The sequence below is a fragment of the Aplysia californica genome, unplaced genomic scaffold (genome assembly GCF_000002075.1).
Source record: "Aplysia californica isolate F4 #8 unplaced genomic scaffold, AplCal3.0 scaffold00073, whole genome shotgun sequence".
Classification (NCBI taxonomy): domain Eukaryota; kingdom Metazoa; phylum Mollusca; class Gastropoda; order Aplysiida; family Aplysiidae; genus Aplysia; species Aplysia californica.
The window spans coordinates 325,719-340,538 of NW_004797343.1; the positions used below are offsets into that span (position 1 = coordinate 325,719).

General features: G+C 40.5%; 1 protein-coding gene across 1 annotated transcript in view; it reads left to right on the forward strand.

Moving 5' to 3' along the window:
* LOC101845077 (protein ELYS) overlaps positions 1–14,820 on the forward strand; it is a gene marked incomplete at its 5' end in the record, with an annotated part of 121,831 nt that overhangs the window by 74,943 nt on the left and 32,068 nt on the right. The window contains 4 exon segments of the mRNA XM_013080061.2: positions 1,114–1,286; positions 2,967–3,217; positions 10,635–10,794; positions 14,283–14,412. Coding sequence (XP_012935515.1) covers positions 1,114–1,286; positions 2,967–3,217; positions 10,635–10,794; positions 14,283–14,412 — 714 coding nt within the window.

A 14,820-nucleotide genomic window follows, 5' to 3' on the forward strand; every position in this document is an offset into this window, starting at 1 on the left:
TTAGACTAATAAATCCAGCTGTCTACTTACATTTTTGTGACAGATTGATCCAGAGCATTGCTTGGCAAGGAGGAACCTTTTATGTTGCCAAGTTTCATTCAAATATCATGACTTTGGGAGAAGATAATGACTGATAATCTTTGTAAATCTGTAAAGAACGCCACTTTTTTACCTGTTGATGTCTTTACAACTCAAAAAGTATGATAGATATTAAAAATCTGACAGCATGACTAGATTCTGCATTAAAAACTGTACTAGACTGCCAAGTTTCATTTACATATTCCAAGAAATAGGCGAGCTATGACAAATGTTGTCTCAAAACGCACAGAAAACTGCCACATTTTTACCTATAAACGTCTTCATAACTCAAAAAGTAGGATAGCTATGACAAATCTGAAAGCAGGACTAGATTCTGCACTAGAAAATGTACTATGTTGCCAGCCAAATTTCATTTAAATACTCCCAGAAATGAGCGAGTTATGAAGAATATTGTCTTAAAACTCACCAAAGAACGTCCCATATTTTGGGGTTTTTTTTCATTATATAAAAGTGTACCAAAAATTAATTGATTAAAAAATTCGTAACTTTTTTGTTTATTGATGGATTTAAAAAATTCAAAAAGTTCCATGCTCTGTGGAGATAGAGCTACAAAATGCACCTATTTGCAAACACTTTCTGTCAAAAAAAGGTTTTTCATTACATGTTTGCCATCTGTGTATGACCTTGAAAAGACCTTGAGAATAGAGGACCTGTCTATGTCAGAAAACCAGCCCTCTACCGCTTCTTTGACCCCATCATCGCTTTTTTTACACCAAAATTGTATCACAGCATAGGATAGGCAATCAGTTCCATATACGGCATGCATCTCCGTAAAAATATGAATGATGCAAGCTTGTGCTGCATTTTTATTGAGGAAAGGTATCAGGTGAACACATTATGATAGTTCTGTGCCATAACATGATGGACCAGTCCCCTCCAGTAGTGAAGTATGAAGATTATAAACCTTTAAAAAATTTGGGTTATTACAACATTTTAACCGTATGTTTAAGACTGGCTCTTACAGAGAAAGGGAGGGAGAGAGGAATTGTTAAAGAGTATTTTTTGTGTTCACAGGAGCCTTCATCAGTTAACAATGGAGTGTGTGAAAGTCCTGCAGACCCCCAAAAGAGAGCAGAAGAAGAAGAGAGAGAGGAGCCCGGGAGTCAGTGCTGTCACCAGTACCAAAACCCCACAGTCCATTCTGAAAATCAGACGTCTGAGCAAGGTCCTCCTGCCTGGCTCTAATGGTTGGTACTACTTTTTACAGGTTGCACTCCTTGACTGGGTTTTCTTATGGGGGAAGGGGTCTGCAAACATTTGAGTGAAGGGAGAATCACATAATGAAACTAGAAGTAAAAATTTTGCTTATTGCACCAAAACAATATGTGTCACAACGAGGTGGAATCAAGCGCTCGTCAATTTTTGGGCGTGTGGAGTTACTGGTATCATCTTCAAGCCTGTTCATTGCCTTGCTTGTAAGGGAAAAAAAAATCTATTTTGGATACAAGTCAAGATATTGGCTATTGAAGAAGGTGGGGGTCACCTAGTTTCAGAGGTAAAGCTAGCGAGAAAATGGCAGCCAAAGTTGAGTTATTTCCTTAGCTTGAGAGTCCGTGGAAACTGAAAATTTATATCTTTTATGCTTTTAATGAACGTTTTTCAGTAAAATCCACACTGAAACGTGTTCTTTAATAGGCATGAAATGTGTTGAGCCAAAAAAACAACAACACAAAAATTCTATAGAAATTCCCAAACCAGAAAAATACCAGTTTCTTGACTTTCATTATTTTGACGAGCGCTTGATTTCACTACACTACCTCACATATGTGACACAACATGGTGGAATCGGGCGCTCGTCAATTTTTAGGCGTATGGAGTAATTGGTATCGTCTTACTTAAAGCCTGTTTGTTTGCCTTGCTTTTGATGAAAAAAATTATTCATCTATCTTGAATAGAAGTCTAAGGTGTTAAATTCTCATTCAATAGGTCTTGGGTTGGAAACCTGACAGCAAGGGAAAATTTTCTTCCCTCTGATTTTTTCCTTTCACTTTCTTTCCTGCTGTCTAACCATGTTCTGTCGTCTGCTTTCATCTCCACTTTCTGACCCCACCCCCACCCCTCCTCTAGGTTCCTGACTCTTTCTGCAGCCTTTCTATTGTTACTCCTTAGCTCCTTACTGTTGTCTTTCAGCCACACACTTGATCTTAGGGTAGGTAAGATTGAACACCTGGCCTCCTTGGATAAAGGTGAAAAATCTTGGAAGATCCCTTGTGAAAATTGGTGGTCCAAATTTCAATAAGAGCAGGCTTCAGCCACCACCTGGGCAAAAATCAAAATTAATTCCAACCAAACTGAAAATATTTAATGTGTCCTGCATGCTCATATGACCTTATGCAATTGCGAGTACCGTAAAACTTTAACCAAAACAAACGAGGTGGAGGTGGCTCTGTGGCGGAGGTGAAATTATTGAGAAAATGGCTGACAAAGTTTGGTGACTTTCTATGCTGTTGTGTCCTTAGGAACCGGAAATTTACATTTTCTGTGCCTTTGATCAACATTGTGTAGTTAAGTCCATACAGGATATGTTCTTATAGACATAAAGGTGTACCCCCTGACATAAATTTGATAAAAATTGCCCCAATGGACTGAAAACTGGTTTCTTCGATTTATTATATTGACAACATATATGTGTTGCATTGTGGTGAAATTAGGAAATTAGGCACTCGTCCAAATAGTAAAAACCAGAGAACCCCCCTTTAGCAGTCTTTCTTGGGTTTGGTTTTGGACTCAAACTCAAGCCCCCTGCCGCTGCCCAATATTTAAAAAAGCTTACTTTAGAATTGCAATGTCTAGTTCGAATTATAAAGTTTATCACACCGTGATACAATTTTTGCTTTGATCATTGTCCTCATTCCACGACTCCCCAGAAATGAGTGGGGGTAGAAGGACAAGCACCGGCAGCTCTTCTAGAAAACGCCAAGCCTCCAAGTCGGACAGCTCTCTCAACAGTCCGACTCAACTGAGCACGCCTAAACCTCAGCCGGGGGCCACACCGATGCACACGTTTGGGTCGTCTGCCAAACCGAAGCATCTCCGTTTTGTGGGCCTGTCTCCAACACTAACACCTTCTCCTTCAAGGGAAGAGCTACTGACTCCACCTAGTGATAAAGTTGTTATGGTGAGTAATTTTCATTATTTTTCTCCTTAACATCTGGTGATAACCAGACCTGCCTCTCATCCCGACACACACGCACGGACCCCCTCTCCAAAATCTCAAACATCCCATTTTCGTTCGTGTGTATCCCAATTTTTTTGTTCTGTCTGTTACGCCGGATTTTCCCCAAAACTTACTTTGCCTTCATCTCTGCAGGGCTGCCTAAATCCACCGATTTTTCTGGTAGATACTGATTTTGGGCCTGTTCTACCGCCATACCGATAAGGTGTAAAAACTACCGGATTTGTGATGGGTGCCGAAAGGAGAAAAAGAGAAAAAACAAATTCTTCAGTGCTTCCATTCTTTGTTTTTGCGGAAATCCGTACATTCCGAAGGTTACGTACTTGCCGCATCATCGTATCAACTCTGTGCATGAGAGAGAGAGAGAGAGAGAGAGAGAGAGAGAGAGAGAGAGAGAGAGAGAGAGAGAGGGAGGGAGGGAGAGAGAGAGAGAGAGAGAGAGAGAGAGACTTGCTTCCGTACCTTGTCAGATATTTACGGCAAGTCTCGGCCATAAGTTGTATTAGAAACTGCCATATTGCGCATTTCGCACACTCCACCATTGTCTTTCTGTGCTGGCCAGAGTTTTTCACCTGCGTATCGGCTAAAATCTGTCTACTCCCTATAGATAATCCTCTTCCTTCCTTTCATTCATTCTTTCTTTCTAACTTCAGATTTTTTATGCGTTTGGAAAACCCATGCATTTAACCCTTTCGCACTTAGCAGGCTTGGCCAGCTGTGGCCCCCCATCCTTAAGACAAGGGCAATAACTCCACGAAAATTGAAGGGGTACCTTACTAAAAAAATTGTATAAAATCACAAACACAACCAAAAATGATGAAAATAGTATTTTCTGAAATGAAAATGAATGAGCTAAATTACTAGTACAAAATTATAAGTGGAATAGAAGAGAATGAAATGATATGAGAGGTCTTTCTGGGATGCGTGTCTTGGATTCCGAGTCTCGATCTAGATCTAGATCTCGTATACATTTCTTCAACTCACGAAGTTTCTGCCACTGACAAAGAGGTAATCCACACAAAAGAAATACAACACATTCACAGAGATTGAAGCCTCTGGTAGAAACTTGAAAGCACCTAAAAGACTTTTCTTTGGGTGTTTTTATTTTGTTTCTGCCGTACTCATATCGGGCAGCTTTGCGCCCATGCATCCTAGAGACATGATGGCGTGTTTACAACTAAAATCTCCTCCGACTTTTGTTCCTGCTCAAAAAGTGACTCTTTGTGCTAGCGAAACAAGAAAAACACCATAGTAAATGGGAACTCTTCCTCTATAAAGATAGCTAAGTGAAACTTCTGATGATAGTAAAAGTAGAAGCCTCCCGCGGCAACGAAACAAACACCCCGGTGGCGGGCGCTATAGGGATGAGCGGGGGTCACCGGCGCGGGCGCATACGGACGCCGTAAGTGCGAAACGGTTAATTCATTTATCTAGAAAACAGAATTGTGAATGTAGAAAGAAAATCGGTATCGAAGCAAAACGTTCTAAAATCTGTCTTGGTCTAGAGAATTGGTCAGTACCAGATGAGGATTCTCCACTGGGGGACTGCGGGAATTACCAGAGAATCTAAAAAAAAAATTGCCGAGAGCCGAGAAAATGCACAGTCCTCGAAACCAAATCTGAAAAGGCTACTGAGTTCATATTTTACTGGTCGTGTTTGTGATATTACGTTTGGCTTTCCCCAGTCTGAGAGTACGTTTCACGCCAATAAGGGGCTATGGAAGCAGGCGGAAGTGTAGGTGTAATACTGACAGGGTTCCTGCGGACTCCTTGAATTCAAGGAGTCTTTGAAAACTCCTTGAATTTGCTTTCAATGAAAAATCTCCTTGAAAACTCTTTGAATTTGAGGAAACTCCTTGAATTTTGTCAGATCGGATAGGGACAGAGTTTTTGTAGGAAAATCGAAACTAGGATTCCTTTCGGACAAGTTTAGGCCTATCAGAAATAGGCTTTCGGGACGAATTACTTGACCAAATCTCCTTGAATGTTTAAAATTTCTCCTTGAAACCTCCTTGAATTTGGTGGGAAGTTCATGGCAGGAACCCTGTACTGAGACTCCTGTCGGAAAAATCAAAATCTACTTTCGTTTTCATTACCGTTGAGAATTGTCTGATGATAGTTTGTCAACGTTAGATTTACAGTTAATAAAAATTTGTAACATGCAGTTTGTGCATAAAAAAACACAGTGTTGCCATACAAATTAAATCGATATTCTCACTGATGTCACTATAATGACAAAAAAAGGAAGAAAAAGAAAACAAGCGTCCTCCGATTTCTGAATTGTCGGGCCCGTCATCATGACCGGTCAGTGAACCTGTGCGAGTTCGCATGTGTGAGTACGGCATGAGTAAAGGACCGGCCGGTAGGCCTAACCAAAGTTAATTCAAAGTGGAGCGTTGCAGGGCTTCGGAATTGAGGGGAGGCGTTTGGCGCAATAAAGTCTACGGCAGCATGATAAGGCCGTGGTGCATGAAACTGATGCGAAAATAAAAACGATGAGTGGAAGTGGTTTTGACATTCGACAATCGAGTACGTAAATGAGGGAACATTAGAGCACAGGCTTGATGATTTTACCGTCAAGGTTGGTGTTCCCGGTTTTGTCGGATTTGTCAGTGATGACAAATTCAATAGTGACAATGAGGAAATGACATTTTCAACACTCAGAAAGCTCTATGTTGGATGCCTATGCATCATGATGGTTTGTTGCTGATTAAAAACTGGTGCTGTGATTTAACATTTTGGAAAAAATCAATACTTAGTCCATGATGCAGTGATTCACTGATTTCCAGGTTTTCGGCATCACTACATCCCACGCTCTCACAGTCCTTCCAGCTCCGTCTCTCAGTACATGCTCTCTTTTATTTTCACTTTTTGCTCTGCCATAAGCCCAATTATAAAGGTTTTATAAATAATTTTTTCTTGCATGCTTTTTAAAATCCATGATTGCTGAAACCAAACATGGTTTTGGCAGTTGATGTTCTTCTTGCCTCTGCTCAGGCCCAGATCAGGATTCATTTTGCATTTTTAGGGTGTAACTACTTAACTCTTTTCCTGCGTCTGTGCTGAGATGCGAATCTTATCAGAAACCGATTACATCGGACGTGGCGGGGTCACTCAGAGTGTACTGTTGGTGTTCAGCGCACGCGCCGGGAAACGCGTGTTTTCGCCATGAATACCGTGGGAGTGTGTTAATCGATGATGAAAATAACGCTCTACCTTTCATAGCTTTCTATTTATAAACTGTTACAAACACATGAATAACTCCCTTTCACAAGCTGATAAGACATTACGAGTAGTTACGCTCATTCGAATAACCTTTCTAGACGCTCTTGTTGTTATGAATGACCTGTAGGTTCGAAAGGGGATAATATAGGTCAATATCCGAATGTTTTGCTCTCAAATTGTTCTTTGTACCCGCACAATGGTATTCAAAACTATCAAACAAGCTTATTTTTTATCAGGTAGTATCATTTCATACAAAATCAAGCTCATTTGAAAGATTTTGTATAGAAAAATGGAAGTCTTGTTTCCTGACTATCCTTTCGAGCTCCTCATGTCTAAGTGGGTCAATTTCTTCTATAATTTCATTGGACAAACATCTAGATCTACCAACTTGGCATGTTTTGAATGAGACGTATGCCTCGGTTACGAACCAACGCAGGCGGTTCAAGAAGAAAGCCACAAACGCACACAAACTCAAACAGACTGACGCACACACACTTGACCTGCGTGAATGGGGATCCGACTTGGGACCCGAATTTCCCGAAAGATGATTTGAGGTGCGCGTCGTTGAGCCAGGGGCTACACTGACTCGGGACCAGAACGTAGGCGAGGTGCCGAAATAGGCTTATCGGGCGACATAAACCTGACCCCGCAGGACGAGGGTTAAAATTAATTGTCTGTCCTACCTAAGTCACGAAGGACTTATCAGTGTCCCATGCTAGTGTTGGGAAATATGTTTTTAATATAGTTTTTATTGGTATGGGCTAGGGGTTTTGAAGTCAGTTTGGCAATCGCCCTGCACTCAACTCCAGATTCAATACTGAATGATAGGTGCCTTGAACGATAGTCCATAAATGCTTTAAAAAAAATATAACAACCTCGCCTCATTTCATACACACTGTTCATCTTAACTTGTGCACTCCCAAACACCCTCTTCCCCTCGCCACATATATAAACACACTCGAGAGCATGCGCACGTGCAAACACAGACATGCACACGCACATTTGCATGCTCAAACAAGTTTTCAAAATATAATTACCCAATATCACGGAAAGCAACCGAGTTCTATGGGGCAACGATCATCTTTTTTTTCCCTTCTTTATCTTTGTACTGTCCCACTGGTCTGTCTTGGATTTTATAAACAAAGTATGTCCCTGGCGCAGGCTAAATAATCAGATACAGAAAATCCGCCTGAATGCTACCTATTCCGGGCAGAATGGAAAGAACGATTGGGTCTAAGTTAAAAAAGGATGCAGGAATGTATTTCTTGATGTTTCTGCTAACCCCAGAAAAGTTGCAGATTGTCCAAGGGCAATACCAGGAAAGTGTGAAGAAAGCTTGCGGCACATGCCCCTCCTGCCCTCTGCATTGCAAATACTTTCAAGCGCGCCATCGCCAGTAATACCAGAAATTTTCAATTTCCCTGTTCTAAATTCTGATTTTTTAATATATTTTTTTGAAACACCACATAATTGTATTTGATGTTTGAAAATAGTAAAAGTCATTAGAATTTCCTATATTGTCACTGTTTAGATTTTTTTTACTGTGGTCAAAATTTCATGCACCCATTCGTGCGTGGCGCCCAAAAATTAAATCGGTCACTAATAGCAAAGTATAAATTTTGAAGATAAAAAACCTGTGGAACCTTTCGTTACAACCTGAAAGGAAACTTATGTGAAAGTAACAACAAAATTTGAGACCTCATGCACTAATGGGTTAAGCGTTCATGGTTTGGCGAGTCTTTATGTTGGCCACCACGCGTCAATATGTTTCGAATCGAAAGGAGGACATGTTGATCACTGCCTCTAAGAATTCCAGAATAACAGTGCAAGTGTTTTAGATTCTGTTAGAGAAATGAAACATTGTTTAAATGTTACAGGAATGGAAAAATTAAATGTTGAAAATAAAAGGAAGAAAAGAAAGCCTGTAAAGATTTTTAATTTATGCATTTTGCATTAATGGGTGTTTTTTTAAAGCTCACTCAATCCTGTGATTGAGGTATCTTGGTCAGCTCGCGGGCTGTGTTCAATCCCACGACCAAGATAACGCGGTTCTATAGTTTTGTTCTGTATACTAGTTATTTCGTTTCAGAAAACGGCGTCAAGTTTTATATATGGTCAAATTTATTATTTCCCCGTCAACTCTTCCTAGAGGGGTGCTGGAAATTTGTTTCTATTGTCATTACACACGGAGAAAGCGCGGTTTTTGTAAAAGCACTTTCAGCACTTTTGTTCCCTCTGATCAGCTGAGCATGTCTCGCAAATGATTCTCTCTGCATTTCTCATACCTACATTTTTTAAATTCATAAAAGTATTCAAGTCTTTATTATACATGACATACAATATATAGATCTAGACTCTCACAAGTATATTCGAATATCAATGTAGGATTGGTCTTGCTCATTCCGCCATGAAAAAAAATTATAAGCCCCCAAAAATGCCAAATTTTTACAACACCCCAAAGCAAAACTACTAGAGCTACATACTTCAAATTTGGTATGCCTAAAGATCCTTCTTATGTTGTACTTTGTGCCAAATTTCAAAGCAATTGGATTGTATTTATGATTACTTGTGGGCCCTTACCTTACATAAGTGCCAAAATGACCGGTTTCTGGGTACAATTTCGGGAAAAACTGAGTTAAGCCGTTTTCGTTTTAAGAAATAAGTATTATCTTTTTGAATTTTATGTCAAACAAATTCCTTTTGAATGAATTGTCTGTTTCAAAACAACACTGTAGAACAATTTTGTCTGAGATTTTCAGAAAATATGTTGTAAATTTCTTTTTGGATCACCCTGTACTTTAGCCATATGTTAATACTATACTTTGAGCAATAGTTTTTGTCTTTCACATTTTTATAAATTAAATGAGACTCATTCTTCACAGTTGATATATTCTGGCTCCTGGCCCTTTCACACAGGCTTCATATTTGGTCGCTTTTAAGGATAAGCAGGCTAACCCTGATCCCGGGGTTTTCCAGAAATCTTGATCTACACCAAAAGTGGGCATTGCCCTACCTGTAGGAGAAGTTTGGTTTCTTTGGTGTGTATATTTGTTTGGTCATAGAGAATACTCTCCTTGTCTGTTAAAGAATCTGAACAAAGGTCCAAAAAGTTAAACTTCGATTTTCTCAAAACAGCATTTTTCGGGTTTCGGGATAGCCCCCTTGTGCTTAAAAGCGACCATATAGGCTTAAGTATTTAAGTCTGTTCTTACTTATCTCTTAAGTCACACAAGACCCCAGCGTCACACTGATGTGTTGATGACTAGATATGATGTATGGAGCACTTGCCCTATCATTGTTATGTGGCCCTGGAAAATGATTGGCCCTCCTTGAAAATTGAGAAGCCGGTTTAGTAGTTACAGTTGATAGTTTTAATTATTTTTTCTCCGTAACTGTCAGTGATAATGTTCTGGTTGATATTTTTCATTATTTTTTTGCTCTATATCTAGTGAGTGGTTTTGATTATATTTTGCTCCATAACATTTAGTGACCAAACTTTTGTGGTCAGTGAGTTGTATTTTTGTATAAATCACACTGTCCAGTAAAAGGTTGACGTTAGATTTTTTATTACTCTTTACTTTACACTTGCCTACGAAAAGGTGTAATTTTCACTATTGGTATTTTACCCTGTCTAGTGATTTTTTTATGGTCAGATTTAATTTTTGTTATTCCATACCTTTTACTTCGAAGGTTGTTATGGCCTGTAGTTTCAAATTGTCGTACTCTACATGCTGGCCGATGAAAAGACGGCAGGATGTAGTTTTTGGAGTACTCTAGGGAACATGTTTTTGCCTTACTTTCTTCAGCTTTGGGTACGGATTTATATAGAATTTTATCCAGACAAACAACTTGGTCAGGCCGGCTTTTCGACAGCACTCAGACTGCCAAGGTGACTTTAGTATGTGTCAAAGTGACTCACTTTCACTCACACAAACTTTTTGTGGGTGCTTGGCAGGTGCTCTTGTGTGGTTTGCTCCTTCTTTCCTATAAAAAATCTGTTGTCCCCATCTCTCCTCTTTCTTTTCTTTGTATGTTACTCTCAAGAAAGTAACACCTTCAATCTTTGGCACTTACATGACTTTTTTGCGTTGCAAGTACTGTAGAACTTACTAAGACAACCAAAAACAAATTTCAGGCTGAAGAATCCAGTTCCAAGAGACAAGAGCCAGAGGTCCCGGCAGAAGCTGAGTCACCACCAAACTTGCATTCTGTAACCCAGAAAGATGAACCAGACGTCCAGACTGCACCGGAAACAGTTTCCTCTACCACCACTACCGCTACCTCTGTTACTACAGGTAAAGTGTGTATCAGGCTTGCGAAATTTCCCAAACTTCCTGGTGTTGTCTCGGATTTGGCAACTTGGGAGTTTGAGACTCTTATCACTTATACTACAGCAAAACGTCCCACTTGATGTTGTTGGTTTTTTGTTACATAGTTTTATTTTTTATAAAGCTGGGTATCCCCGACTGGGTTTTGAAAAGGTTAATAAGGCTGGTGTGTGTGTGTGTATTATATCGCTAGCCGCGTGATTCAACCACCCAAGTGCCAAGGGACAAATTTTTCAGGAGAAATGCTTTATGCTTGTACTTATTAATCTGAAATTCAGATGTATTATATGATGTAAGATGTTGGTCTGTAATAAACTTTTTAAAAAAAGCTTGTTTACACAAGTTACTGGACATAGGTGGTTTTAGACCTACCAAATTTTGTGTGGTTCAACGGCCGGCTAAGTGACAGTATGAGGGCATCTAGGCGTTTGAACCACGCTAATCAACGCCACTTGACAAGCGCCAATGGTCGCTTGGGTATTTGAGTAACTGACAAAAGCAAATTATAACAGTTTTAAAAGTAATCATAAAGTTAAGAGTAATTATTTCAGTTATTCAATTGAGTCTTCTGGGGCAGGACTGTTTTTGGCCTCATGGAGTTGATAAAAGAAACCATTCATCTTCACGTTCAATTTGTACTGGGTGTTTTTGTTCAGCGTGTATCAAAGGCAATGAACGTTTGTAACGACGGGGTGTTTTTGTTTGCGCCCAAAGGAGGAGCCAAAATGACCCAGATTGAAGATGGCATGGATCTCTCAGAGTCAAAAACACTAATAAAAACTGCTTTAAGAAACAGATGGAAAAGGTCCCACCCTAAGCTCAACAGACATGACCCCTACTACATACTAAATAGAACAGACCAGGTCACAATCTTTAGACTCCGTTGTGGCCACAACAGACTCAAACACCATATGCACACCTAATTAAAAGTGGGAGAGACAGTGATCTGTGAATGTGGACACGACCAAGAGGATACCAATCATATCCTTCAGCACTGCCCGGGCTGCGCCACCCTTCGCGCACAGACGTGGCAGAATGTGGCTCCCCTTGAGAGAAAGCTCTATGACAGTCTCTCAGAGTTGAAGCGAACTACACAGTTTGTACGCGACATCGGACTGACTGTCTAGCTGCTGTCATCGAGAACGAGGAAGAAGAAGAAAGAAGTTTGCGCTGGGTGCCAGATCGCCGGATTTTGCAGACAAACCGGAATTTCAAATGGTTTGAACAAGCTTTGCTGGAATCTCGCCGGCATCAATTGATTGCGATTTTTGCGCTGCAAAAATAATTTTTGGCGTTCTTTTTTTATTATTTTGGCCTCTCGTGACCAGAAGCTGAACTCCCACTTCCTCTTTCCGGCCTGGCTTCAGGTGGTTTTGTTTACAAAAGTGGTCGTGTTGATGTGAATCTAACCGTTGAAGAGAAGCATTAGAAATCTATTTTGATCTTTTCTGCTGTGACAAACAGCACAGGTTTAAACAAAACTCGAGTTTATTTCTTTAATTTATTTCCATATATCACTAAAACTATTGGGATTTTTTGCACAGGATCAACATTTTCGGTGAAGTTGGTGAGAGAAGATAGCGAGTCTTCGCTTCGTGGGCCAGAGCGACCAGGCTGAACAGACGACGTCTGTTGGTTTCAGCCTAGCAGACCTAGATCTTGACCGAATCGCTACAAAATGAAGTCAATTGAGCATAATTTTCTTGAGAAAACTGATTCAGAAGCTTTACAAAAGTGTGAAGCTGGTCTGAGAAATCCATGGCATTGGCACTGGCTCGATGAAAAATGTGACAAAGGCGTTCCATTCTCTGCATAGTGTAAGAAGGTTTCCATTTTAGGAGAGTGCTACTGTACTTCATGTGACAAGCCTCTAATTTATGACACTAGTGGAAAGAAAGCGCTACGGCTTCATGCAAACAACCCTGATCACAGGTCCGCCTTCTCTGCCAAATCAAGCAGTGCAAAGTTTATTGCAACCTCTGACACCAAGACTGTAACATGCTTGGTAATGGACAAGTCAAGTAAAATAAAATCTCGTGTGAGTTTGTTTCTTACTCGCTAGCCCCAGAGCTTCTTGCATTTGCTAGAAAAATTAGTTCTGATCCTGCCCTGCTTCAATTCAGTTTCAATGAACAGAACTGCTGCAATGAACTTCACAACTTATGGTGTTTGCTTATTCAGTCAAGACAACTTTAGAGGAAAAACTTCAAGGCAGCCTTTTTAGCTGAAATGTAAATGAGGCAACCTACAATGCTGGTGATAAAGTGTTGAATGTATTAGTGCATTTCTACGACGACAGCCTTGACAAGTGTATTGTTCAACTACTTGGAGCCCGTGTTGTTAACATTGCAACTGCACACAACATTGCTGCTGCCATAGGCTCAGTACTTGAAGAGAGGAAGTTGAAGTGGTCACTGGTTGTGAGTGTAATGATGAATAACTAATGTGATGCGAGGTGTCAAGGATGGGCTATGGGGGCTCTCGTGGCCTAGAGGTTAAGGTGTTGGCCTCTCATTCAAAGGTCCTGGGTTCAAATTCGAATCCAGGTAGTGGCCAAAAAATTTTTTTCTCTAAAGTTGTCTACTTTCACCTCCTTTCCTGCTCTCTAACAATGTTCTATCGTCTGCTTTCGCCTCCTCTTTTTGCCCCCACCCCTTCACCTCCTTTGCCCCCTCCTCTAGGCTCCTGACTCTTTCTGCAGCCTTTCTACTGCTACTCCCTGGCTTCTTCTTATTGCTGTCTTTCAGCCACACCCCTGATCTTCTTGTCGGAACGATGGACACCTAGCCTTCTCGGACATGGGCGAAAAATCTCGGAGGGCCCGTATGCAAGTTGCGCTCGTTAAAGTTCCCTTTGTGGTCTAAAATCAATAAGAGTGGGCTGAAAAGAATAATGGGGTGGAGACAAAGCAGCGAAGAGAAAATACATCTTTGTTGGACGTCAGTGGCGACACAGTGCACATGCTGAACAATGCTGCAAAGAAACTTTTTGTGCCTGTGGAAAGAGATTTTGCCTTCCTAAACGTTTGTTCTGATTTATTTTATGACATTGAAGACCCCCGAAATAAGAAGCCTGTTTTTTTCAATCCAAGAAGTTTTGTACTAAAAAACCAGGACAATCATCAGACCAATACACAACAGGTTTAATCAGATGCGCAGCCCGGCTTTTTCCAAACTGACCTAATGTAAACTTTGAATGGGGCTGAGGTTATTTACCATGTGAGATATATAATCCTGTTAGGGGTTCCCTCATTTTTTAAATAACAGTTTGAATATAACTAGATGAGTGAACAGGATTCTTATAGTGGGTTGGTTGTCTCATTCTTTCTCTTACTTTAGTTTGGATTTACAAGATATTGCAGTATATCCTCTCCCGAATGTAAAGTTTACTCTTTTGGTTTTGTTATAGTGAGCATTATATCTTAACAGCTCTTTCGTTTATACCTTTCCTTGAAGTGACAGAGGAAAAGAAGGAAAAAGTCCTTGGGGATCCACCAGCAGCGTTACAGGAGACAGTAGAACAGATGGATGTATCTACAGGGAACACTAGCCAGGAGCTGCCTTCTCCTATCGATGATTCACCAAGGTACTGTGCTGGAATGGAAATTGTAGTTGCTGGATGTGGTTTTGCACATTGTGCTTTCTGGGCAGCCAGGAGCTGCCTTCTCTTATCGGTAATTTGTCATGGTAAAGAGCTGGAACTGCATAGCTATGCCAATGAAAATTTAATTATTCGCTTTAGCCCTTTTTTATTTGGTACCTAAGATACTCACGGTTCGGACACAGATTTTTTTCGCCCCCTCCTGCCTACCCAGGAGTAATGGGTATCTGACTTCGAGTTGTGGAAGTAAAGGTGATGTGGAAAGGAACTGGCCACCCTACCACAATATGCCGAATGCCCAGGAAGTTGTCTCACTAACAAGGCAATCCCCAATGTCCGGATCGGATGCGGGAACAACTTAACTTTACTTTACCTAAGAAAGAATTTTAAATT